This window comes from Hetaerina americana, unplaced genomic scaffold (genome assembly GCF_022747635.1).
Source record: "Hetaerina americana unplaced genomic scaffold, ioHetAmer1.1.p SCAF_3, whole genome shotgun sequence".
Classification (NCBI taxonomy): domain Eukaryota; kingdom Metazoa; phylum Arthropoda; class Insecta; order Odonata; family Calopterygidae; genus Hetaerina; species Hetaerina americana.
Window position 1 is genome coordinate 41,209,277 of NW_027286874.1, and position 27,454 is coordinate 41,236,730.

Sequence of the window (27,454 nt, forward strand, 5' to 3'; positions counted from 1 at the left end):
TCATCACCAACACTTGGTTTAGACACTGAAAAAGTTGTAGGTATACATGGAAAATGCCAGGTTGCTCAGAAAGTTATCTGTTGGACTATATTATGGTTTGGCACAGATTTAGGAAGAGCATGACCAATTCGCACAGTTTCCTGGGAGTGGATGTGTACTCTGATCACAATTTATTAATCTTGAAGTGTAGCATCTGATTCAAAAAGATAATGCATGGGAGGGGGTTTAGGAAATAGAATATAGAAACATTAACTGGATTGACAAGGAAGTAGTACCAACAGGTTGTAGAGAAAATCATGAGTGAGAGAATGTAGCTTAGTCCTGTAGAGAATAAATGGAACTTGTATATCAAAAGAGGAATATCAAATTCCACAAAAGGAACTACTAATAGGGGGACAAGGAAACCATGGGTTTCGAATAAGATGATTAGAAATATGGATGAGAGAAGGAAATGGTAGAATGTGAATACAGAGTTGGGTAGAAAAAAGTGCAGAGAGTTGAATAATAATTGAAATGAGCAAAAAATAGAGCAAAAAAAGTGTGGTGGAAGATGCATTGTGAGGAAGGTGTGCATGAAAATTGTTAGAGGAAGAGTGAGAATGGTGTGCTATACAAGAAGGTTTAAACACTATTGGGAAGTAAGAAGGGAAAATCTGGGTTAACAGTTAGAGATAAGTCGGGTGAAGTAACAGTTAAAACAGAAAACATACAAGAGAGGTGGAAGGAAATATAGAAGAGGACTGACTGTATTCTAAAGAAGATAGGCTAGAAAGGTTGGGCATAGAGAGAATATGACGTAAATGAGGATAATTTAGGTCCAGGCTTACTTGATAGAGAGTTAGAAATGGTGCTTAGGGAATTAAAATCAAATAATGCCATTGTGGTAGACTACATTCCTATGGAGCTACTTAAGGTCTAGGGAAAGGTGGGAAGAAAAGTTTTCATGGACTAATTTGAAGCATTTATGAGTGTGGAATTTGGCCAGAAGACTTCGTCAGATCAGTTTGAGCGTCTATTCCAATAAAAGGCAAAGGCTGCCTCATGTGGGGACTACAGAACCATAAGTTTGATATCCCACGCAGCTAAATTGGTTCTCAGGATCATCAACAAGAGGATGGAGAACAGGACAGATGATTACTGTGGGAATGATCAGTTTGGGTTCAGGGAGAGGTGCATGTGATGTCATTGCAGTAATGAGGTCACTAATAGAGAGGAGCATAGGATACAATCAGAATGTATTTGCATCTTTCGTAGATTTTGAAAAGGCATTTGATTGAGTTTATTGGGAAAACTAATGAATGTTTTTAAGAAAATAGGAATAGATTGGAAGGACAAGAGACATCCACAGTGTGTACATTTCTCTGACTGCTCAGTTGAGAGTGGGGAACAGAAAGTCTGGATGGCCAGTGTTAGGAAGAGGTGTAAGGCAGGGTTTTCCACTACTCTCTGGGTTGTTCAATGTATATGTGGAGGAAATGATTAAAGAGGCCTGGAAAGAACTAGAAATTGGAATGAAAGTTCCTGGGAAGTCCCTAAAATCAGTTAGGTTTGCTGATGACCAAGTCATTCAGCCAAGGGGTTGCAAGCATTGCTGAGTAAATTGGAAATTCAGTGCAGCAGACATGGGATGAGAATAAATGTAAATAAAACAAAGATTATGGGGTTGTTCAGAAAGAGAAAGGTTAAGTTAATATTTAAAAGGAGGGCAAAAACTAGAGCAGATGGAACAGTTTACTTATCCAGAAAGTGTTTGGGATCAAAATGGTCAAAGTAGCAGGGACACAAAGAGAAGAATTGCTTTAGGTAAAAAAGCTTTCACCAGTAGGTCGGAATTGATGTCAATGAAGTTGAGTAAGGATGTTTAGAAAAGGCTCGTGGAAACTTTGATATGGATCTTAGTTATGTACCAAGGTATGGTGGGGAAGGAGAGGGGATTGTTGGCAAGAAATAATAGAGACACTGGAAAAATGGATGGTAAACATACTGAAAGGCAGTGAGATGTTGAAGACGGTAATAGGAAGGAGAGTGTTATGCAAATGAGAAAGGGGCAGGAATAGGAGAGGGATGTGTGATGGAATGAATGAAGGGAGGAAGGAAGTATATGGAGATGAAGAGGGAATTGTTGTTGAGTAAAATATTGGGTTGTGTATTGTTAGGAGAAACAATAGCATTGTTTGGCAATTGTGTCCATCCAAAAGCTACCTTAACCTGTATATTAACTATAATAATCCGATCCCTTCTTCGGGTGCAATGTGGAGAGCCCTTCAAATGAGTGCGCCATCCATCAAATGGGATGAGATGGGATGTTAAAACTTGAACAACTTGGTGCCTTTTGCTTATGGTAGGGTAATGCCGGCGTTGGGTATCTCGTCACCCCTATTCCTTAAAAAATATTTTGACCAAATTACTCAAATATCCATAATGGGGCAATGAATGACCTCAGCTGTCGGGCGTTCTCCCTGATTGGATCATATAACTACATACTACCAAAATCGAGTTCATTTAAGGTTAAGTGGACTTGAAGAACTACAAAGGAAGGCTTTCTATAAGATGTGTGAAAATAAATGACATTTGTCAAAGATGCAAAATGTTGGTTGGAAAATAGTCATCCGACATAAGAATTTATTTATTTAGCCCGAGTCTGAAAACAGCACTTGTTGGCCTTTTACATCAAACTATTAATAGTGATAACAATGGACACGATTGCAGACACCCAAGCCCTAGGTGGAGGAAAACCCACCCTCGCGGGAATCGAACCCGCGACCCTTGGGTTGGAAGACGAGGACCTTACCCCGCCACCACCTGCTAAATATTTTCTAGGAAAATTTTTTGCCAGCCCCGGCAGTTTTCCTTCTGTCACGGAGTAGCATAGAAGGATGGAGTAAAATGAAGTTGTTAACCTGCCTTTCACTGATTGTCTCAGCTCCTAAGATAATCTAAAATATGGTTGTTTGACTGTGCATACCGCGAAAGGGAATTGGGGAGGGTATGTGTATGCATACGACTTCATTCGCTGAAGCCCCATTTAAGTGCAAAAAAGACAAAAAACTTTTCTCAGGACAGATAACATTAAATATTTTACAAGGTCTGTATAAAAATAATCGGGAAAAGTTTCGGAAAAATAGATTTATTTCACATATTGCTACAGTGCCTGAAAATTCTTCAAAGTAAATTTCTTGAGCATCGATACACATTTGCCGGCGGCTTTTTCCACGACTCGAAGGCTCCCTTATAGACGAATTCCGGAAGGTCCTTAAGGATACGTGTGTAAGCTTTTTTGACTGTACTTATGGTCCCATGTTGGTCTCCTTTGAGGGAGGACTTCACTTTTGGGAATAGGAAATAGTCTGCTGGTGCCAAGTCGGGACTATAAGGCGGTTGGGGAATCGCCACGATGACGTTTTTCGTCAGGTAGTCGGTTACCTTGGAGCAGGTGCTCTTGGTCGTCCGTCAAGAGACCTTCGGGAAGAGTTTAGCGCCGATCTTTGGCATCGCCAAATTTTCAGTGATAATGGTGTGCACTGTCATCTCATCAACGCCAATACGATCATGCGCGCAATTAACCGACGGTCTGAATCTAGCACTGCACGCACTCGTTGCACTGAGTAGTCGGTTCTTGACGTTGACGACCGTCCAGTACGGGTCTTGTCCTCCGCACTCACTCGGCCATCTTTGAAGAGCTTGTGCCACTAAAAAACTGTATATTTGCACATGCTTTTTCATCCTTGAACATTTGGCGAATCATGTCCAACGTCCTTCTGCTCGATTTCCACAGTCCAACACAAAATTTGGTTGTGTTCAGCCAGTCAGTCGTTCGCTGCATTTTGTACTTCCACCGAGTCACTCGACAGGGGTCCGCTAAAAACACGATCCAGCCTGAACGAACACTCGCAAGCGATTGGCGCGTGTTGAAGGTCAGAACCCCCACCACCGGGCCTGTCCGGTCCGAGTTGCTCCGGATGATCACATCAGGAAAAAATTTTCCGATACTTTTTGAACATACTTTCCAGTTTCACACATCTTTCCAGCTACTTACAGTCATGGAAATAGAGCACATAGTGAATAAGTTGACTGCAGAAAAGTAGGGACATATCAAAAGGTAGTATTTCTAATTTTTTAAGAGTATTATCAAACAATCAAGACGTTCTTCTTATGAGGGCAAAAGACTGGCTTAGCTGGACATTCATCAAGACTGACTAACTTCTCTTCGTATCATTACCATATTATAAGGAATGGTTGGATATTAATTCATTTTCATCCCTAGAATAATTCTTTATTGATAACTAGTTATTTCCAGCCTAATTTGGCGTTGCTATCAATAAATTAACTATTGAAAATGGTTGCATATCCTCTTATTCTCAAATCGAGACCGTTCCGACCAAAGAACTGGAAAGATTTTCTTTATTATCCATTTAGTGTCTATTGATTATTAGGGTTTATATTGATCAGAAATGGATATTTTTCTTCGAGAAGTTTCTGGTAAGGATCATTTTTCAGGTACTTCTACGACAGTGCAAAAGAGGGAAAATAAAGTCCCTATTGATGGCTAAATGTCCTTTTTTCTCCGACTTTCGAGTTGATGCCTCAAAGGACGAAATTTGTAAGGAACAGCTCTAATTTTTCATAAAATTGAATTTCATTAAAAATAATAAATGCCAAATTTCACCAAAATATGCTGTTTTTTTTTAAGTTCTAAGATATATTCCCTTGCTTTACCGCAATCCCCTTAATATATCATCCATAATCCTGTTCGGATAACAGATTTAGATTCAGGAGCTTGAGCAAGGTTGATATCGCTAAGACGTATTGTATTGATGCCAGCTTTTCCAATTCTCACGAAGGGCTACGCGGAGGAAGCTTTATTGGCTGACCCAGTTATAGCGCTTTGTTCTGAATAAAATTATATTTACGTAAAATCCTTCCTGATACTTCACATCTCTCTCCCTTCTTCTTTTTACCTCGTGTGGTTCTACGATCCCTATTGGCTCAAGATTTCTGCCAACATAGCCGATTCCGGGTGAATTAACCGGTGTGTTAGGCAGAATACTTATTATCGCAATTGAAGCCGAAATATTTAATACATGGATATGATGTCGCGATTTTTATGCCTAATGTCATTTTATGGCATCTTGGAATGAATATTTAAATTTGCCAAGCTTGGAATATGCATGGCAGTGCGGGAAATCGTCCCTATTAATCCTGAAGTACCATTGACAAAATCTATCATACAATTCCGCAAAAAAGGTTACTGGTTACCTGGTCATGCTGTAAAACAGGTATCAATAAATTTTCTGAGGAATGGTACGATTTTTCTTTTTCAATGGATATTCAATCCTTCCAGGCTGTGAATCTTAGGTGCTTATTTAGACCATGTCGTGCGTATCACAAGAAGTTGTTCATCTCATTGATATCTTATTTAATGCTAAAACGTGGATAAAATATCTTTACGTTCAGCTGTCGTTGTGCAGGATGAAAAACAGCACCGGAGCAGCGAGTAACTGAGTAGTGAACACTTAAATGCAATGTGATATGGCACGATCGTGACAACATCGACGGAGTGATGTTTTGTGTTTTATACCTCATGATACTGTCGCGACTATCGCTCGACGACCACGAGACGCGTCGAGCGAAGTTGCGAAGAGAGTTGATCCATCACTCGATCGTCGTGTACAATCACCAATTCTGAAACTTATATTTTCCACGTGACCAATTGCAGAATCCCCGTAAAATACGAGACTTTCTAGTGAAAATTAAAAACCAAGAAACGAATTTTAGTCGATTTGTGACATCAGGAATTGGTCACACCAAGATGAAATAAAATAAATAGTTATTTACAGAGGAAAGTTAAGTATCAGTTACTCTTACGTTTGTTATAGATGGTATCTTTATTATTTATTTTCCAAAATGATTAAATTTCAAAAGTAGTCTTTTACATGCGATTAATGGTTCTTTTGATTTACTTCTCTTTCTGAATCTCTTTATTCTCAAAAAATGAAGTGTTATGGAACAGTAAGTATAAAGATTATTTTCAAAGTGACGAAAGTGAGAGCGCTTTATCATCCTTTTTCGTTGAAATGAAATCCCTCAGAGGAATAAAGCTCACAGGTAAAGTTTTTAACTTAAAAATCCACCAAAAGTAACGTACTTATGAATTATAGCGTACCTATTTTTGGAAAAAGATAAATGAAATTTTAAAAGATTTTCACCTTTAGTCTTGTTTCCCTTAAGCATTCTTTTGGTGTTGAAAAGTGAAAGAAGTGAAAAACATTCTCAATGTCAGAAGTACATTCGGCAGGGACCTAAGATAAATTGAAAATACAAGAGGTCTGGGTCAGCCGTACACTCGTAAAGGGATATTATTATCAACAGTTTACATAGGTGTTTTTATTTCAGTTACTTTGTAACATTTAATATGTTAATTTGTAATGAGAAGAGAGAGTAAGAGAATGAAATGTGTTGCCTTCGAAGTAAGAAGACATCGAATTTTACTCTCTTCCCCACCGCGTCCATTAATTGACATTTTTGCTCACATTTTAATTTGGTCAGTCATTTTTACCGAATGACTTATATATATATATATATATATATATATATATATATATATATATATATATATATATATATATATATATATATATATACATTATGTATAAAGTTGGCACTAGCCAACAAAAACACAGAAAAGAGTTCTTTCTTCTCTCCCTTGAGAAAGGTGCTTTGACCACCAAAAATTCGAAAACGTGTGAGTTGCTTTTATTTTTTGTGTGTTTTGTTCGCTAGCGCTAACAAGGTATAAATTATTATTCACATCCGTGAAAACTTTGGACACTACGAACGAGAAAATTTACTTTACAATACTCCGTACCCAACTGGTGATCACAGCGCAAATGATCACACCGACCGGCAGTGAAACTCCGACCCACTGACTCTTAATCGCGGCAAACGGATTTTCACCGTATGCTGGCATAAAACTCCGCCTGGCGGAGTGACTACGACCCTCAAGTTCCTAATAGCCCCCTTAGAACCCTTATTCTCTCCTTTGACCTAAATACGACCTCCTACTAATCTGAATGGTTCCCTTTGGAATTACCTCTCAGCCTTTGGTAAAATTCACTTCGCTTTGAATTTCTCTTTGTATTTTTGGTACCCTGCAAGCCACTGCTAGGGTGTGTGGTGTCTTTTATGTGGTGCTCCAGATGAGAGGCTCTGTCTGAATTTGGATTAAACAAATTAGTCTTAACCGCGCCAGAAAGCATGTAACGGGGCATTATTAATTTTTCTTAATATCAGTGATTTTTCATTTTATCTAGGGCGAGATTACTAATATTAACACTCCAGAAGCGTTTCCCTGAAAACCTCAATACTAGATCACACGGTGACGGGCTTTAATTAGAGGTATGGTTACCAGATCGGATTATGTGCGTATGGCGAAAGCATGAAATCTTGTCCAAAGAAGAGGACGCATTATATACACATAAGTACATGTGTGTGTATAAACAAACGTGCTCGAACGCACAGATAAATATTCATACATTTTTTTAATGCTTGTATATATGTATATATATACAGAGGGAAAGGAACTGGCTCCCCTGCCCTGATGTGTGAATTTCACACGCCGTCGGGCTTAATACTGGGTGAACTCTACCATCACCTATCAAACCGACCTTCGGGTTGATGACTGTGTTATATATTATGTATGTATATATATATATTAATAAACATTAATATTATATATATATATATATATATATATATATATTATATATATATATATATATATATATATATATATATATATATATATATATATATATATATATTTGTGTGTGTGTGTTGAGTGTGTTCGCGCACGTTTGTGTATACACACACATATACTTATACTATATGTATTTTATGCGTTCTCTTCTTTGGACAAGATTTCATGCTTTCGGCGTAACTTATGTATAATCCATGTGTGTGTTTACATATATATATACACATAGACACACTGGGGTAATCCTAGAAGTACCTGACCCAACAAAGAGAACACAAATATTATGGAAAAAAATGTATTTATTTTTCAACATAATCTCCTTTCAGCTCTATACACTTTTCCCAGCAATTAGTATAAGTTCGATACCCTTTTTGTAATAAGAACTGTCTTGCTCCTCAAAATAGCCATTAACTCTCGACATCACTTCTTCACGGTTGGAAAATCTACAGGGTTCGTCCGGAAAATAAGTGTACTGACTCCTGGGCTGGGCGCGCCGCTCCAGGCGCGCCCAGCACCGCTCTGACGGGCTGCGATTGGAGGGGGGTATGTTGGCAAGCGACGCTGAAAAAGGCAGTCGGCTCTGAGCTGTGGTGTAGTGAGGAGCTCTGTTAACGCGAACCTCCACGCTTCGACCCACGTCACGGAACGCGATGCCGAAGTTTTTGGAGCAGCGTTATTCCATCAAATTTGCGGTAAAGCTTGGGAAATCGTCTACCGAAACTGTCGGCATGATTAACCAGGCTTACGGGGAGTCAGCCATGTCCAGAAACATGATCTTTCGGTGGCATAAAATGTTCGTGGAGGGCAGAGAAGAGGTCGACGACGAGTCTTCGAGAGGTTCCCGATGATGCCTTCGCGGGAGCCACCCAGGAATGGGAACGCCGCTGGAACAAGTGTATCGACTCACAAGGGTCCCATTTTGAGGAATATTAGCTTAAGATATGTAAAAGTGTAATAAATTTTTTTTCCTGAGCTCAGTACACTTATTTTCCGGACGAACCCGTATGTCCGGCGAGCCATTTTTTTGCGAGCAGAAAATAATCGGAGGGGGCTAAATCTGGCGAATAGGGTGCATGAGGTAGCAATTAAAATTTAAATTAATGAATTATGTCCATTTACGATAACGGATTAGTGAGCTGGTACATTGTCTTGATGAAGCAATACTTTCTTCTTAGCCAAATTCGGGCGCGTTTACTTGATTTCTTCGCTCAAGCGTTGCAATAAGTTCGCATAATACTCGCCATGAAGGGAGGAAGAAAGTACTCAGAGATGAAGAGGGACCCGATATAGAGTAGGATGATGGATTTTGTGTTTTGTTAGGAGTAATAAAATATCTGTTTGGTAGTTAGTTGTGTCCATCCAAAAACCTACCTTAACCGGTAGAATACCTTAAAAAAAATACTCGCCATTGATAGTTTTTCCTTTTTCAAGATAGTCAATGAAAATGATCCCACGCGCATCCCAAAAAACCGACCCCATGACCTTGCCTGCAGATGAAATGCTCTTCGCCTTCTTTGGAGCCGGTTTTCCTTATTGAATCCATTGTTTTGTTTTTTTTTGTCTCGGGTTTGAAGTAATGGACCCATGTTTCATCCATGGTTATGAAAAGGCGCATAAATTCTACTTTGTTGCTTAGAAACTTTGCTAAACACTCAATTGAAACATCTTCACGACGCTGGTTTTGTTCGAGTGTGAGCAAACGTGGCACCCATCTTGTACACAGCTTTCTCATGTCCACAATTTTTTTCATATGGGATGTAGCGCACTTTTTGAAATTCTTACTATCTCTGCTAGCTTGCGCACTTTCAGTCGACGATCATCCAGTATCACTTAGTAGATTTTCTTCACCGTTTCTGGAGTCGTCACCTCAGTTGGTCGACCAATGCGCTGCTCGTGTTGACAAGTCGTACGGTCTCGTTTAAACTCTGCTACCCATTATTTTACTGTTGTCAACGAAGGAGTATGCTCACCCAGGGTAGAATCTAGTTCAGCCTTTACATTGGTTGGCCTGAGGCATTTTAAATAAAAGTATTGTATCTCATAAGGATGACCAATTTTCTCTATTTTCGCAAATTCACTGAAAACGTTCGCTATTGATGGCTGCCAAACAAATACTAAACAAGGTAACTTCTTCAAACTTGGAAATTGTACTTTATAGGTTGCATACTTTGTAAAACAGTGACATTTTTCAAACAACTACCGCCATCTCTAGTTCAGGCCAGGTACTTCTGGGCCTTTCCATGTGTGTGTGTGTGTATATATATATATATATATATATATATATATATATATATATATATATATATATATATATATATATATATATATACTATTACTTCTATTATCAGAGGAAGCATTACTTCTATATCTTCAGAGGAAGACGGATTGTTTCCGTCGAAATATCAAGAAATAACGTGTGAGTGTTCTTCTTTTTTTGTGTTTCTATATTGTGTGTTACTGTGTATTGTACTATATATATATATATATATATATACACACACACACATATATATATATATATATATATACATATATACACATATATATATATATATATATATATATATATATATATATATATATATATATATATATATTCCCACATCCACATGAATTCAATGTCTGTACAATTCCGGAGGCCCGTGTCCGAGAAAAGTGTCATACATCTGGTTACCCTGAAATGGGTTCTACGGCATGGTTCAGATAGTAATGGGAAGGAGTTAAGGAAGGTTTGGCTACCAGGTGTGAAAGTGAGTGTCTTAAAGAAATACTCTAAATACATATCTTAATGTATACATCAATTATGAGAAATGAGGTAATCTATGTTTCTTATAAGTGACGATAATGTATGCCCCGAAATAAGTTTTATTGTTGCGTATTTGTAAAGAGTTATGGATATTACTATCAGAAATTGTAACAGTGACCAAATATTACGCGGAAGGATTGAGGACTAGGGACTCCTGTGATCCTTGACTCCTCATTTCGTAAAATTGTTAAAACTTGAGGCGATCACCTCCGCGGCAATGTATCCAAAGTTTTTAAAAGTGAGTGTAGAGCTCATCTCGGTGACTGAGGTTTACGCAGCATGAAATTCAGGCGCTGTATGCGGAGATTAGGGCCTGAAACAAAGAATTACTCTTTTTTCCAACCGTATCGCTGTCCACATTTTTAACATTTTACCATTTTCGAAAAGAGTAATTTTGTCGTATCGTCGTAAAATCCACGTTTCATTTCCACCACGTTGTCGTGTTTTAAAAGTTACACTTTCAAATACACAAATGTACAATGGTGTTCTCTGAGGGTAATGGAATTAAACTGTATTATTAAGACCAGTGAACGCAAAAGGAGATATTAAGAAATTCGCTAGCGAAATTGTAGTTTTTTTTATTTTCCTTTAAATAAAGAATGTTAGTGAGCTCTTGGTTTGTAGCGATTTTCTTACCTTGGCCTGAGAACTCGTGAAAGGAATTAAAATCTCATTTTTTGAGTGTCTGTGTTAATGTTAACGGTGTCACTTGTTGACGCTCTTGAGGTGCATTACTATTTCTCGGACTTTGACTTGGAAACGGGAAATCACTATTGTTGCGGAAAATCTTCTCCGTGGTGTCTCTTGTCTCAATATATTTAATGGCGTAGGCAGTCAAGTGCAGCTGTGATTTAAGATAAAATGCCACTGCTTTCCCCCTGAAATTCCCACAGTAAAAATTTAAAAGAGATATCGCTATAAAAGACAAGCTTTGGTCATAACTATTAATTAAGACTATCTTTTTAAGTCAGGTAAAATTTCATGTGAAATCACAACTTCTTTCATGCTAGGTTTTCCATCTGGTGTGTAGGATATGGGGGTTTATCTGCCTGCAGACCTTATCTGTTTATTGTACACATTTACCGGGCTTTATCTGTTTGTTCTACACGTATATTAAGTTTGTGTACACGCTTACCAGAAGCAAATGAGGGACACCAGAAGCACCTAAGAGCTTAACCGCTTGTGCTTCTCAGCTTCAGAGCACATTTCTGGACTATACCATTTCTCTTGTAATATCAATCGGGCCTAAATTCAAAGCACATTATAAATCTACGCGTTCACTACCATAAATGATTTCCGTTAATCAGAAAATGATATTTCACTCCCTGACGCCATCAGAGAGACAAATAATCCGTGTGATAGGAAGCGCATCATATAGATCTTTCTTTTAAATGATTCTGCTAATGTGATGCGCGTAGGAGGTATAACATTAAAATTATGTCATCGTTTTCTTAGAATTAAAATCCATGATAAGTCTCATTTTTATCAACGCTTCATCACTATTAATTGCTTGGCGAAAATGTTAAGATGTCTCTTCAAAGTCTTTCTGCAAAGACATTTTCATATACATAAGGACTAGGAGGAGAAGTAAAATATTACGTAATAATTACGTCGTATCTCACAAGAAGGCGAAGAATAATATCCAAATTTATGCATTGATTAAATTCGTTTCTGTTAAATTCAGAAAGAACATTATGATTATAGAAGACATAATTTTTTTGCCATTTTTCAATCGGAGAAAAAAGTTTTTAATACGGAATATTTAGACTCTGACCCACCTTGATTTCCTGATTATCTCATGCCACAATATCAATCTCCATCTGCCAGTAACTTTTTCTGCAAAATTTATTCTTTCCCAGGAAAAGGATATTAAAATTCATTTTTCAAAAATGGACTTATCCGAAAAATAATGTCGAAAATATTGAGGAGAAACGAATGAACGCCTTGCCGCCATCGATTGTGTAGTCAATCCTTCTAAAAACGCCGTAGATCTTTTCAAATTAGAAGTTGGCTACAAAGTTCTAAATCTAAATCGATCTCAAATTGCCCACATGTACACGGCTTGGCCGTGCCGAAGGCAGGCTGAGAGAGATCAATAATCGGGAAACGAGGCAGCCAACACTGAAATGCCTCCGTATAAAAATGTCGAAAAAAAAACAAAACCAACTCTCTGCCTAACTTCCTCATCGCCGTCTCCACAGAAAGTGTCCAATCGAATGGCTGAGAGCCGGCGGAAGGAATACTGAACACGGAAATGCACACGAACCGTAGCCCAAGTCTTATCAGGCGAAATATTTTAGGACGTGGAATTCCCCATCCCTCCACCACATCACCTCCCCCTGCCCCCATCCCCCCCTCGTCGCGTTCCCCCGCGCAGGGGGGGAATTCACCCCCGCGGTCGATAAGCCGCCCCGTCGCCGCACGGGGGTGGGCATGCGCTCTCCCGATCCAAAGCCCACAATCCCCCTCCTCCTCCGACCGCCCCCTCTCCCCCACCCCGACGCTCCTCTTCCCCCACCCCGACGCTCCTCTTCCCCCTCCGCGCACGCTCCCACCGGCAACCGCCGTCGCGGTGGAAGTCCCGAGCGTCGTTCACCCGCGCACATGCACCCTTCCCCACGACCCCGCGCGACTTTCCGACCCCTCCCCTTCACCCCCCGAGGCCCTCGCCTCCGCCACCCCATCCCCCCCTCAGAGCAGCGAGATCCCGACGTCCTCTCTTCGTCGAGGAGGAGGGAGGCTGGGAGAGAGTGCGTGCGTCGTCCATCGGCAACCCTATTGGGGGTTCCCTTCAACAACCAACTCGGTCGGCTCGCGGACAGAGATAGGATAGGGAGGTCCGAGAAACTCGAGGCGCGGTTTTGTGTTTCCTTCCGATTTTGCCCTCGTCTTTCCTCCTCTGTCCCCGGCTGCACCGCCACCACCACCCTCCCCTGGCCTAAGGCGAACAACGGGAGTCCTGCCGCAAGTGCCGGGGCCGGGGACGTCGGCGCCCCGCGCTCTCTTTCCCTCGAGGTTGGTTTTTTGCATGGATTGCCGAGAGATTTCTCTTTTCATTGCTACAGCCCTCTTCTCCCTTCTCTCGCTCTTCCTTCTTTCGCCCATAACCCCCCCCTTTCCCCTCCAACAACGCCCCTGCCATCCCCCGCCCGCCAATCGAAAACCTCGTGTATGTGTGTGTGTTTACTGTTGTTAAGGGAGGATCACAGGTGTTGGCACATGACACGCCCTTAGCGGAGGCACGAAACCGTGGCTGCCCCCGCATGAAATCTCCTTGCGCCGATCCCTCATGTGGAGGGAAAAAACTGTCGGAAGAACTTAAAAAAAGTACCGGACTCGACCGATTTGTTCTCTCCCCTTACGTCAGAAACTCGCATTTATAATACAGGTATACCACCCCGGATGAATGGAAAGGTAATACAATTTTCATCGATCTCGCCAGCATAGGCCGTTTGTGGATTAAGTCTCCCGGTCCACAGATTGGAAAATCGCCGTTCTTCGTGTATTGCCTTTTTCGGAGGAGCGCTAGGGAAAAGGAACTGTCGAGTGTTTATCGTCTGCCATTCATGTTTTCTCACGACGCATGCCGGTCGCCCTGAAACAAAATCAATTGTTCTGGCAACCACAGCATTTCGTTGTGTGCTGCATGAATGAAGCTTTTTTTTCTTCAAGGTACTGCATCTAATTTCAACGTCCCTTCGGAAGGAAATGCGGAAGTTTGTAAACAGACGAGCGTTAGATAAACATGTTGTTCCCTGCTGAGGTAAAAATTCAATCGTTCTGGGATTTACTCGAAGATGACTTTATAATGTAGGAAGTTATCCGTTTCCTATGTACCTTCTTGACCTCGGAAATCTTGATTACTTCATTTAGTTAGTTGGCTTATCGATTTGGTATAGCCCAAGTCTTGTCTGACCTCTGACGTCACGGATCGAAGTCACGTATTTCTCGTGCCCAGAAAATTTCTGCAACATCCTATGTGGATTTGCAGGGAAGGGTCCTCGCATCTTTTCTGTGTAACACTGTTGCGTAACAGATTGCCAAATCCTTATGGTAGTATAAAATTCGTGTGAATGACAAATTGCACTCATTTACCGTTGTTACAATTCATGTAAACGGCAAGCGTCTTTAACATCCAGTGTAGGATTCATCTCTCGCACAGCAAATATAATAAATCAGACATAGAATATAAAATGAATTTGTATATAAATATCGAAAATATTAATATCGAATACATAAACATAAATATCGAATGGGAAATTTAAGCTCCTAAGATGGCCAGTATTTTCGGGTGCATTGAAGATAAATGGAATATTGGGGGTTAACTAAAACACCTCAATGGAACGGAATACTATAGAATTTAATCATGCTTTATGATAGCGTTAGACAAAGGTGATGGAGAAATTTCTCGTTATGGTCCATGCCATGAATTATTGCTGCGAGAAGTGATCTTGCACTCAATAAAGGAAGTATTTTAAGATCGTTCGCATTATGCGTGGTGATAATAAAAATTGATGTTTTCGTGGAAACAACCAAACATAGCGACATATCTTAATATGAACGAGGAGTACAACCCAAAGTGTTTCCGTTGTTATCGTCCGTGGGACTTATATCTTAGTCAAGTTTATCAGCTGTTTATTATATTTGTATTTATATGTCGGGAAAAAATTAATGTTTTTTTTTGTTGATTGTTTATAATATATTAAAAATTGAGTAAAAGTGAATAAGATTTATTCCTTGTTCTGTTTACAGCTGTCGGAGCTGAACCTTTTCGGTTGATGGGAATGTTCATCGGAGTTCAATGGAGTGAGAGGGCGAATGCAGCGCACTTGGCAGCAAAAGAGGGCAGCTTTTATCGCAGGTAATTTTATTAACTGTTGAGTTTGTTAAAATATGTATTTGATTGCGACAACAGGACCAGGGCAATTGCTTTTACCATGGAAAGCAAGTTGCTATTTTGAGAGATTTTTTCTAATGAAATAATTCTAATATAAAAAGGTTGTTTTTGATTACTTTTGGATTTTTAAAGGTAAACTTAGAATTTATAGCAAAATTAAAGCCCTCGATTCGAGCACTATTAAAAAAATTATTTTGCAGAAATATTAATTCTCATTATGTTATTGTCTAGACATTTACATTTATAATAAGAGTAAGAAAATGATTAATATTCATATAATTTGAACCGGTGCAGGAGTAATAATAGATTAATATTATTCCTGTTTCAGAACTCTAAAAAGTTCTCTAAAGTGATATTTATATTTCCGTTGTCAAGGCATACTCAAAAAGCACTTAGGAATAAGTATACTAATGAAAAATTAAATTGGTACGTGTCGAGAATGCTTTCGTGCTAAGTTTACCCATTCCCATGGAATTTTTTATTTAATGGAAGTCGCTGAATGATTAGTTGGTTTATGGCATTCCTTTTACAATTTCAAAACCAATTCACTTCGTCGTGTTCTCTGTATTTTATGTCCACGCTTCCTTTATGAAAATGCCTACTGTCTCCAATAGGAAATGATGCACTTTTACGTTGCAGATGTAGCCATGCTATTTCATAACTTTCTTTTTCCTTGTTTAAAATATGAGGGATTTGTCAAGTCGTCTCGTCGTTGTGTCTAGAGCAAAAGGAATAACTTTTCAGTGGATAAAGCAATACGCCCGCTTAGCAGTTAATTTTTTGTCACCAAAATGTTTGTGAGTGAAATTTTGTCTGCTATGTGGAAACCGGAAAGATGTGTCAGCTCGATATGCTTCATTCAAATTCCCGTAGTGAAGAAATGAACCATCTCGACGTTTTCTGTACGAGGCACAGGAAACGCCGAAGCGATTTTCATTTCGATTGCATCCTATCTACATGCATTGCTATAGAGAGAACTTTAATTGAACATTACGCATGGTGTGATTTCTAAAAAAAAATATTCGAATACTTGTACGGTTCACAGGTGCAAGGGTTTATAAAGTATTGCATAATTGAAGATTTTAGAAACATAACGTTTCATTGTCAAATATATATTTATTTTCGTTGTTGACATGAGCGTACAAAATTCTTGGGAATAAAATATTCTCGTGGCGAATAATGCGTATTTTGACGTTCAGCCAATCCCAAAGTTGATATTCCTTACGATTCAAGAATACGATAAATTGTGTAGAAGGATTGTTGTTTTTTTTCTGGCATAATTTCTTTCAAAAAGAGAAATTTTTATGAAATTATTCATCGCGAATATTTTGCGATAGTGCTTCGTGGATGGGCACGTCCTGTAATTTTGAATGCGTTTCAACAGAATAATGAAATTAACAATTGCCGTTTGATGACTGTTGTCGCTCCGTAAAACGCTTTTAAAGTCAATCGCAATTAAAGTTCGAGGCGAAATAGCGGCATAAATGCTGGTTACAAGGTTCACGTCGACTCTTGATTTGATTATCGAGTAGGTGCACGCACAGAATGTGGACCGACATGGGCGGAGTGGGCGCGGCGTGGGGGTCGAAAGGGTAAAGTTGCCCTTTCGTGCTACGCGGTCGCTGAACGAGGGGACCGATTCCTAAAATCTTAGTCGCAATCTCTCAGAGGCACTCACAGGAAAATGCTTTAATTTTTCCGCACGCAATTACTGATACTTGATTTTTACCTTTTTGACTTTTATGCCCATGCAATCGGGGGGGGGGGTATCCGTCCTATCTGTCCCTTTCTCTCCGCTTTATATACCCTGACTCCCCTCCGCACTTTACCTCACTGCCGCAGCAGTCCAATCGGCAGGCATCTTTATAGATCGTTAGGTTTTGGGGATACCTGGTTGCTATGTCGTCAAATTCGCGTATGGTTTTTAAAATACGCTCTTAATGTTCGTTGTTTTAATGTTTTGATTTTACTCGTTCAATGCATACAGGTGATCTTAAATTTTAAATGAAGTCCTGGAAACCGGGGAGACAAATATTGACTCCAATATTTTAGATAAATATTGACTTAGAAAATGTCGGCTAATTAATTCTTTTACGTGAATGTCAGAATTATCCCCGGGATATTTGTGGTTTTTAAGTTTGTTTTTTTTCATTTGACCGCAAAAAGGAAATTTCACTGCTGAATTTTACCTCACATATCCTATAATTTTTAGGGTCCGTGGAATTAAAATAGCGATAACAGTATTTAAAAAGATTGATAATAAAATTTAGTCCAGCGATGATTATCTGGCGACAAGCAGTAAATCTTATCTCGAGACTTTGATTAATATGCATGTCCAATACTGGCAGGAGGCACCCGACTATTTGTGGCTTTTAGGGTTGGTGGGTAATTACGATAATAAAGCTGGAATGGGGAGGAACCCATCGGCATCAGGTTCCTCTTAACAAAAGGCTTTACGGAAAAGAAAAAAAATATATGCTTCCCACTGCGAAGTGCCCTGACAAATCCCCTAGCAGAAATCGCCAAACCATCGATGAATATACCACATAAAGGAATATAACTGATCGTGGACGCCGGGAACTAGTATTCTTACTGAATAATTATTTCATTTCCTCTAATCTAATTAAAAAATTACGAATTTCATCCCCTCTAATATTCCGATCCATTAGAAATTTTCCGTCGCTCGCAAAGCCATATATAGCCTGTTACCACTCCAATGTATTGGCATCTGAAAATTCCCAGCGGCATACAAGACCTGATATTTGGATTCCTTTTGTCAAAATTAGCTTCAATTCCTTGGATGCTTCGTGTGACCGAGTCTCTTATATGCCGGCAACAGTTTGGGGTCACTCGTGTTATCTCTAACTTGTTGAAGGTTCTGAACAAAAAATTCCGAAATAAAAATTCTACCAGCATCTCCACGTCATTCAGAATGGCCACTCATAGGTTTTATATTGTTTTCGTATATTAGTGTTATTTCGTCGCTTATTCTTTCATATAGTTGCATTAAAAGAGGGAAGAAAAATGAAGGATTTTGAAAGAGCGAGGGGAAAATTGGGATAAATTGTAATCCAGGGTACGACCGGAAAGATAGTGCCATGACCAAAGAGGAGTGTCGCCTCGGGTAGTCAGATCGACTGGTAGTGAACTCGCTGGAGTTTCGTGAAGATCTCGCGTCCGTAAATATCCCAGCGTCAAGAAGGAAGTTTTTTTGCTAAAATATTTTTGTTTGGATTTGAGTTTCAAATTGAGATGTCACCGTAGCCCTGGGAGGACCTTAAGACCCTCATTGCCTCTTATCTTAACAAAGTATGGTGATTTTAATATATTCTAAATAAGAATCCCTCATTTCAGTCACTTCATTGTTATTTGATAGCATTGTCAATAGCTTTTTGTACTTTTTCGGCGTAATGGAGGGACTTCACCAATACTTTTTTCACGAAAATTATGAGTGATTGTGCGATTTACTTCTTAGAATTGTATTTCCTTCTCCATCGAATGGTTATCTGATTGTCACTGTCATTCAAAAGATGATGCGGTACCGTTAATTTATTATTTACCAGCTGACTGTTATCGGGAAAAGCTGATATGTAATCACTGCAGCTGTGACTCAAAGAATATTCAGGGTTACTCACGAAAATATGTACTGTATTAAACTTGATTGAGTACTCAAGTTGAAACTCGGTGACCCTACCTTTCGAATCCTTTACTAACATGATTAGGGTCGTATCCTGGGCGACAGGTCTGAGGGCGACCGACCAGGGAATCCTGAAGCGGCGATTTTCATTCGGGTATGCAAGATGATAGGCGGCAGATACGATCCATCCTTCCCAAACTCATCTCAATTGCTTTCGATATTTTCAGGACTTTGATTTCTGTGAACCTGACTGCCAATATCTTTTATTCTTCTTCAGGCGTAAATTGTCCCCAATTCAACCGCCGTATGAATGTATCTGAAGGATATGTCAGCAAATTTAGATAATGGTTTAGCAACGGCGGGTACGCTCTTAGTATTTGCTTTGAATGACTGCGAAAATGAACTGCTAGATATCTTCTGCATATCATATGCACGATTGGCTCTTATGCGGGTAATCAGCTTCTCTTCGGGAGCAGACATAAGCACATTCCACTTTTTGACGTTACCAAGAGATGATTATAACCAGGCGACTTCGGGCGTCGCAAAAGGGAACGGATTTTACTGTCACCCACTGCAACAGGAGGAGCAACATCCATTGCACCATTCATGTGAGTGAAAACCGAAATGTTACCCATTAGAAGGTATAATTTTTCAATCATACTAGCAATTTCAGTCAAATGCGTTCATTCATAAGGCGATTTTTTGCGTCAGTATTTTGGCCATTGATTCGCTGTAATATATTTTCCTTCACAGATGTCAGATAAGGCATGTTTTGCTAGTGAAACGGTTAATATGTCCTAATTGCCTGACGGAAAATTTAATCGTACGGAATATACCCTTAGGAGTTTAGGTGTTGAAAGTCTGTGCAAATCTTTTCCATTTATGCAGAAATAACAAAGATTCTTATAGAATGTCAATAATGACAATGAATCAGAGTGAAATATATTGAAGCAAATTACAATTACAGACATGGATAACAATTCAGGAGCAGAATAATATGCCGAAACATAAAGGCTAAATTTATCATCGGCTAGATGGAAACAATGAGAAAAAGGTGCTAGAATCGATTGTAATGAAGCTTTATTAGTGATAAAAATAAATCAGAATTACACCCAACGAAATTCAGTCAAGGAGAGGACTCGAAATATAGAGCTTAAAGATTTTAGGCTAGAACTTAACTACCACTCTGTCACACTAACAGTTGATAATATGAAATACCAAATTTGGAATGAGGCAAGTGAATGGTTTAATAATGGATGAAAATCAACTGGGAGATTTTTACGGTATTTCAATCCGATTTTTTCTTTAAAATCATGCCATCTACATCTTAAATGGAGAATATCTGTGAACCTGATCTCCCAGGAATACTATAATTGCCAAGTTTTGGTGACGATAACCGTCCCCTAATTACGAATGTTGGTATGCTCATTATGGCGATTAGAATCAGTGCTCGCCGCTCTAGATATTAATACGAAATCAAGATTTCCACGCAAATCTACGACATTGATTGGCATTTCTTGGATAAGAGTTTTCAGTTTTTTTGCCTGAATCCCAAATGGTTTGGCTGTGATTCCGTTGTGGCATAGCAGATGAAAAAAATGAAGTCAAAGAATCGAATTATATTTCCTGCGGAGGTGCTGCGCCTCGATTATTCTGCGGTCTTCCTGAATCCGGCAGTACACATGATAATGCATTTTTATTTTTTTCTCAACTCCCGTTTCGGTTTTTTATCTCGACAAACTGCCACCAGAATAAATCGTGCGTAAACACTTCCCTGAGAGGGTTTCGGCGATTTGAATACCTTATCTGGAGTAATGGCTCCTCGAATCAGCGGTTCGTTGTCGATGACGGGACGGGAGCATCTCTGCCAAGAGTGAGAGGCGGAGGACAGGAGGGCGACGTGCTCCCTCCTCCCTGAAGAAAGGAAGAGAAAAAGTTGAGAATTCATGATCGAATGCGGTAAACAGCTGAAATCTAGATTTCGTATGCCTATCCCGAGGAAATTATAGTCTCTTAAGTGATTGTAATGCCACGCTGTTTATGGAAATATTTTTCTGTATGGTCTGCATTGTTGCATTGTTTGTATGGAAAAATATAACTGACCCTGCGCATTCTGATTGAAATGCTTGCAAAGGAATACTGCGAAGTTATTTGAACCGAAGAAATGACTCTCGCGTTCCGAAAAAAGGGACCTGATTCAAGATTATCGCAAATTTCTACCGTGTCATAGATGTGAGAGAGTAATCACAGAATTAAAAAATATAAAAATGAAGATTATAGGATTATCACTAGAGATATGCAATCATTTAATAGAAGCAAATTGTTATTCAGGGAAGCACTTGTTTCAATATTGAGAATATAAAACGTCTTAAAAGATCTTTAAATTTTATGATATTTCTGTTTCATGTTTCAGGAAGTATTTATACGGTTAGAAAATAATTCTTATTTCGTCAGATTATTTTATGCAATTTAGATTGCAAAAAACCTGTAGACAATATGGGAAGTGAATACCAAAAGTTTGACGCAAAAGTTGTAGAGAAAAAAGTTACAAAATGTCCACCAGGACTGATTATAATTAAGTGCTTTACAATTTTTAATTTGGAATTAATTTTTTGGCATATTTTCAGTGAAAATCACTCTATCGTTGTCGGCAAACGTCCTTTCACATGTGATTAACGCAAAAACCATAAAGACGCCGTTATCACAAGAAAAATAATAAATTTCTTGTATACTGTGCTATAATGGTAACAACCATTCATACTCTACATGTATTCCTAGAATAAATCTGCTTTATTTAAATGTGTTTGCGCAGAGATACTAAGAGGATTGTTAGATGGCTTACATATGTTCTGAAAAATTTTTAATTGGTCGCAAAAATTTGGTGTCACGCTGTCACGCTCTCTCTTGCAAACATTCTGTATCCGTCCTTGACGCCCCCTCGTACTCAGGGTATGGCCAACGAAAAGTATGAAAAAAATTAAAAGAAATACGCAATGAGAACCACAGAATTGACCGTCACTTGTTTGGAGATAACGAATCTATAGTAAAATATGGGTTATTATTTCGCGACTCTGTTTTGAAATAATAATCAATTTTTTTTTGAAAAATTAATTCCCAAATCAGGTGTAAGCGTGAAATGTTTGAGTCAATTATGGTATAGGGTAGGTAGAGACGGATGACGGGTTGCAACGGGGCCTGGTGTTACGGGAGAAGGAAGAGGAAAGGAAACAGTGCGGTCGGAAGAGTGTAAAGAAAGAAGAGGATGAGAGAAGTTCGTCGGTTATGTTTTCAAATTTGAGTCGTTATTGATTCAAAGTTGGTTGGTTGTTGTTCAATATATTTCATTTCGTTTGTCGTATTTGGTTATTATTTCAAAATTTGGTCAACCCGACGGGGTTTTGAGTGAACGGTGGAAGAAGACTTGGGTTTTCTAATGATTCAGCCGTGGAATGGATACAATATATTGAAAATGCGTTGTCTGTGTCGTTTGGCAATTAACATTTCTAAATCATTACGTGAATGCAATTTTTTGCCGTCATTTTCCCAATACATTTCATCGAGTTCAAATTTGGCAATTTGATGGTACTTAAACCATAAACAGAATTCACTCTAGTGTCTATTCAGCGTCCATGATGATACGGCCTGTAATGGACGCGGAACCTGAGACATAAACGTCCCAATGATGGCGCAGAAATTCCTTAAAGTCATCTATAGCAATCATTAACGCTAAGAAAACACACGTTCAAAGCGGCGTTCGTTCTTTACGACTTGAATCGAAAAATTCGAGGCTTAAAAATAAATAAACTCAAGAGAAAATTTATTAAGAAACTCTTGAGGAAAATATAAAGGTTGACTAATGAAGATAGCTTTTTCGGGTGATGCGGTGGTCTTGTGGGTAGAGCGCTCGATCCCTGATCGCTGAACATCGGGTGAAAATCCGTGCATTGTTCCTTGCAACCACCCAATTGAAATCCAAGCGGGGTGACTTTTTGGCTGGTACATCTCCCTGAGAAAAAGCATGACCCGCCAGCCCTGAATGTATAATTTTCACACGCCGTAGGTCTTGCAATGAGTTGAGCTCCGCCCCTCACCTGTTAAAATGTTTTAAGAGACCGGTCCTCAAAGTTATGAGTCAATTTAATAGTTCTCGGAAAAGAGTATTTGTCATAATAAGAACTTTCTCGCTCATATCCTGGAATATATAAATGCGATTAAGGATTGTCAGAAGTTTTTCTTCATAATAAGGCGTAAGGTGTGATCAGTCTACATTGACTTTACTTTGACACACACTTTGCTTTGAGAAACGGGCCTCAAATAATGACATAATTATTAATTATTAGTAGGTGCATTATATATTAATTATTAGTATATGCATTAGTATATTATTCGTATATGCATTAGGTACAGTTTATTAGTAGGTGCATTATTCGTAGTGTTTTTAGTAGGTGTATTATACTTAGCGTGATATTTATTGAGCTTTATGGAGTATAAGTTAGTTAAAATGCAATTACTAAAATGTTCTCGAGGCACATCTACTGATGTTTCACCGCAATGGACCAATTGAAGTAACAGTGCGAAATTGACCAGTTTATGTGAAAATCATTTAGCACATTACCAAAATATTTAGACGGTGGAAATTTGAAACTTGATATAAAAATAATGTGGTGTTGTGCATCTCGGAAGATATATTTTTTTTTAATTTGAAAGACATTCTTTCTCCTCCTGAGAATTGCACTTTTTTGGAATTAGCTTGGTTAAGGCTCGCTTCCATCGACTCGGGAAATGGTGGTGTGATAATAACGAATCGATGTTAGACAGCATTGGTGGGATTAATATTTTGTTGAAGTCACGCGGAATTCCGTCTGCACCTTGAGCCTTAGATTTAATTCTTTTAATAGCTGTGAACACTTAAATTTGAATAACAAGTATACATTTAAATTCTGCAGGAGCATTGATGATGGATTCTGTTTTTTGCGCAGTATTGCTGTAAAACGTTTGATCTTTACCTTCCTTCAAGATTGAATTAGGTGGCTGAGAAAAGGTATTACTTAAGGAATCAAGAGGCAAACACGCTGGTAACGTGATTTTTTTGGTTTACCTTTACCAATAGAAACCATAAACACAGTTATCAACCCGAAGGTCTGTTTGGTAGGTGATGGTAGAGTTCACCCTGTACTAAGCCCGACTGCGTGTGAAATTCACACATCAGGGTAGTGGTGCCAGTTCCTTTCCCTGTGCTGGTCATGGTTTCCCAGAAAGATCTGGTACCAGAAAAATCACATAGCTTGGGGGGAGCTACAGATGCAGACGCCTGGGAATGGAACCCTGTCCCTCCGGTCAGCAGTCCAACGATTTACCCCTGGACTACCGCGACCCACCTATATCAATCGTTCTCAGTATATCCCACGCTGTGGTCGGTGAGTTTTTTTGTTTTTGTGGTGAACTGGAAAAGTTTATGTTTTTGTACATCTTATTAACCGTCTTATTTTATTTCTTCTTAGGTGTTAAAACCTATTGAACGCATCGGTATCATGGTTTTTCTTGTGATAGCGAAAAGCTTTTCGCGTAACGTCATTGATTGGAGGATTTCCGAATTGAGCTACGGTGCATTAGGTTTGGAAATACGTGCTAATATTTCTGGAGGAAATTTTACAAGGAGATTCATCAGCAATGTATTTATAATTTCAAATTTTTCATCGACATTATCAGTAAATTCAATGGATGGCCACGGGAGGGTGCGTGTGCTTAATTTATTAATTTATCTTTGTTAATTAATATCCTTTATATTGCGTCTCTAAACAAACACCTAATTGAATTGGGCACTCTATGTGAGTATACTAGAAACATCAGATAATGAGAGAAAATACCTGGAATTGGGAGCTATCCATTATTTTATCTTTATTTACCGTTAGAGCCAAATGTATTAATGTTATAGATATTTTAGTGGTGTTGGTTAGAGAGATTAGGGGAGAACTTTAAGGTTATTGGCTGAAAATATTCGCTGAAGATAATAAGAAATATGTAAGCAGTTGAATTCTCTGTTTGATTTACTTGCAAATATTTGTCTTTTATCGTCTTACTTGGATGCTTACTTTCATTATTGGCAAAACTTCATGTCCACCGTGTTTTTTTTTGTTTTTAATTGCCTTACTGTTCGTATATTGACGATTGAAACAATACGGAATTTAATTGAATGTCATTCGTATGGATTCATAAAGGTTTTCCAATATTGAAACTGCATTGCCAGCATCGTTTTAATTTAGCCATTTTCGGTGAGAAATCTCCTCAAATGCTCAGCGGACGAACGTCACATATTCATACCATAGCATACGCTATTGAATTTAACAAAACGTCGGATATAAAATCCACGTAGCCGTGAAAAGCTATATAAGGGCAAATCAACTAGAATAATGTTAATTTTTTATTAAAAGTAGAGCAATTTGAAAGATTTTTGACTCGCAATAAATGAATGTTTGCACCTATTGTTTCCTCCCGAACACGGCGGTAGCCAACCAACACGAATAAGTTCAGGGATCTGTAAACCTTGCATTTAATATTGTGAGCCGGAAAGAGTGGAATACGTTAATTCATCAAGTTTTAAAATTCCATTAAGTTTTCATGAGGGAGGGTATTCGTTCGGCACGCTCAAGTTCTGTGTTAAGGTAAATTGATCGACCTACATTCACCGAGAGTGGGGTCAAACCTCGGAAGGTCAAATGTTGACGGGTCTCTGAACTCTTGATGTTAGGATCACAAATATTTAGGTTTTAGATACGCCAAATATCGAATGAGCAATGATGCTAGCTCAAATCGGCAAGTCAATCAAGTTCATTCACGACTGGGTCTCTCTGATAAGTTATATTCTTACGTATTCCATTGTTAATAAATGTCCACGGTAGATCAAATTGAAATAATTTATCCTGCCATATACTGGTTATCTAGTCGTGTATTCATTATTTCTGCATTTAAATAGCATTGATTTCTCTTAATAAATGGAGCTGTGTGTACTCATCAACACAATGCCCTGCAACCCACCGAAAGGCAATGTGGCTGGGGGTGTTAAGACGTTCAACATTAAAATGTGATCGTATTCATTAGTAATGGGACTTTAGTTTTAAAAAATCATAACAACTTCATAGGGAGTATAATTATTAGATTTTGTTTCATTCGCTTGGTTATGGCACAAAAAAATTATTAAGTACGCCGGGAAAAGATAGGGATCAAGCGTTGCTAATAGTTGTGACTTGGATGACAAAAATGTTGTCATTGAATGGGAATGAACTTCACTCGCAGGATCCCACATTCGCGGGATGAAATGGAAAGTTACTGTGACCGCTGCTATAGGAACGGGGCCAACAATTTACGGCTTCATTCCTAAAGCATGGTCGAAAATTTTCGTGATATTTACTTATTAATTTCCTCGAGCGTTGTGACACTAAATGTGTCGTGGGAGACAAACATGTGACCATGAAACGGCTTTAGAATGTATCTAAGCCAAATTAATGTTAAATCAATATATTTTACATTTTTTTATGGACATAATTCTGATTTTTTTTAATCCAGACCAATGCTTCTATGTTATCTGTGTGAGCATGAGTGATACAGAAATATGATATATAATGCATTTACTAGGTACACCCACCATTTTCGATATTTCACCTGTATAGATCACAGAAACTCAGGAATTCCACAATTTACGTTTATTGACGACCATGGTTTCGCCACTGTGTGGTATCATCGCGTGATTATGACACACAGTGGGGAAACCATGGTCATCAATAAATACTAATTTTGGAATTTCTGTTTTTCTGTTATCTATACAATGGAGAAATTTCACTGCGTAACGGCGAAAATAGTGTCAGATATTTCCCCTGTCCAATTACAACATTTACGTATCCATTTCCGTCCCAGGGATTAGGAAACATAAGATTCCTAATCTTCAGGCGAAAGACGCAGACGACGAGGAAAACTAGGTCGGACTTCACTAATGAATACTTGCTTTACGCTTATCTACCTATTCTTACAGACTCGGAGGTACTACTGCTTAGCGACACACTATTAAGATTAATTAAGCCATTACTATCTGAATTTCTTGTACCGAGATTTCATAATGTCTTAGCTTCAGCTATCCTCTGCTTTAGGTCGTTTCCACAGCCTGGCGAACCGCAGGATTTTCATCATTAGCTTATCTCGGCGATGATGGCGAAATTATATCCAATATTTGAGCTGCGAAAATCTGGAGGCATGTATGCAAAACCTTAATGCTGCGAACTCTTAAAAAAAGAACGGGGTAATTGCCAACGTGTCTCCTGCCACTGCATCCGGTGCAAGAATACCCAAATACGTGGTGTTAAGCCCTGA

At 38.8% G+C, this 27,454-nt stretch overlaps 1 protein-coding gene across 1 annotated transcript in view; it reads left to right on the top strand.

Annotated features, from left to right (window-relative positions):
- Positions 1–13,312: 13,312 nt before the first annotated feature.
- Positions 13,313–27,454, top strand: part of LOC139690815 (uncharacterized) — a 34,348-nt gene continuing 20,206 nt past the window's right edge. Inside the window, exons 1-2 of the mRNA XM_071588398.1 lie at positions 13,313–13,574; positions 15,312–15,420. Of these exons, the coding sequence (XP_071444499.1) occupies positions 15,378–15,420 (43 nt within the window). The 5' untranslated portion in view covers positions 13,313–13,574; positions 15,312–15,377. The remainder of the gene's footprint in view (positions 13,575–15,311; positions 15,421–27,454) is intronic.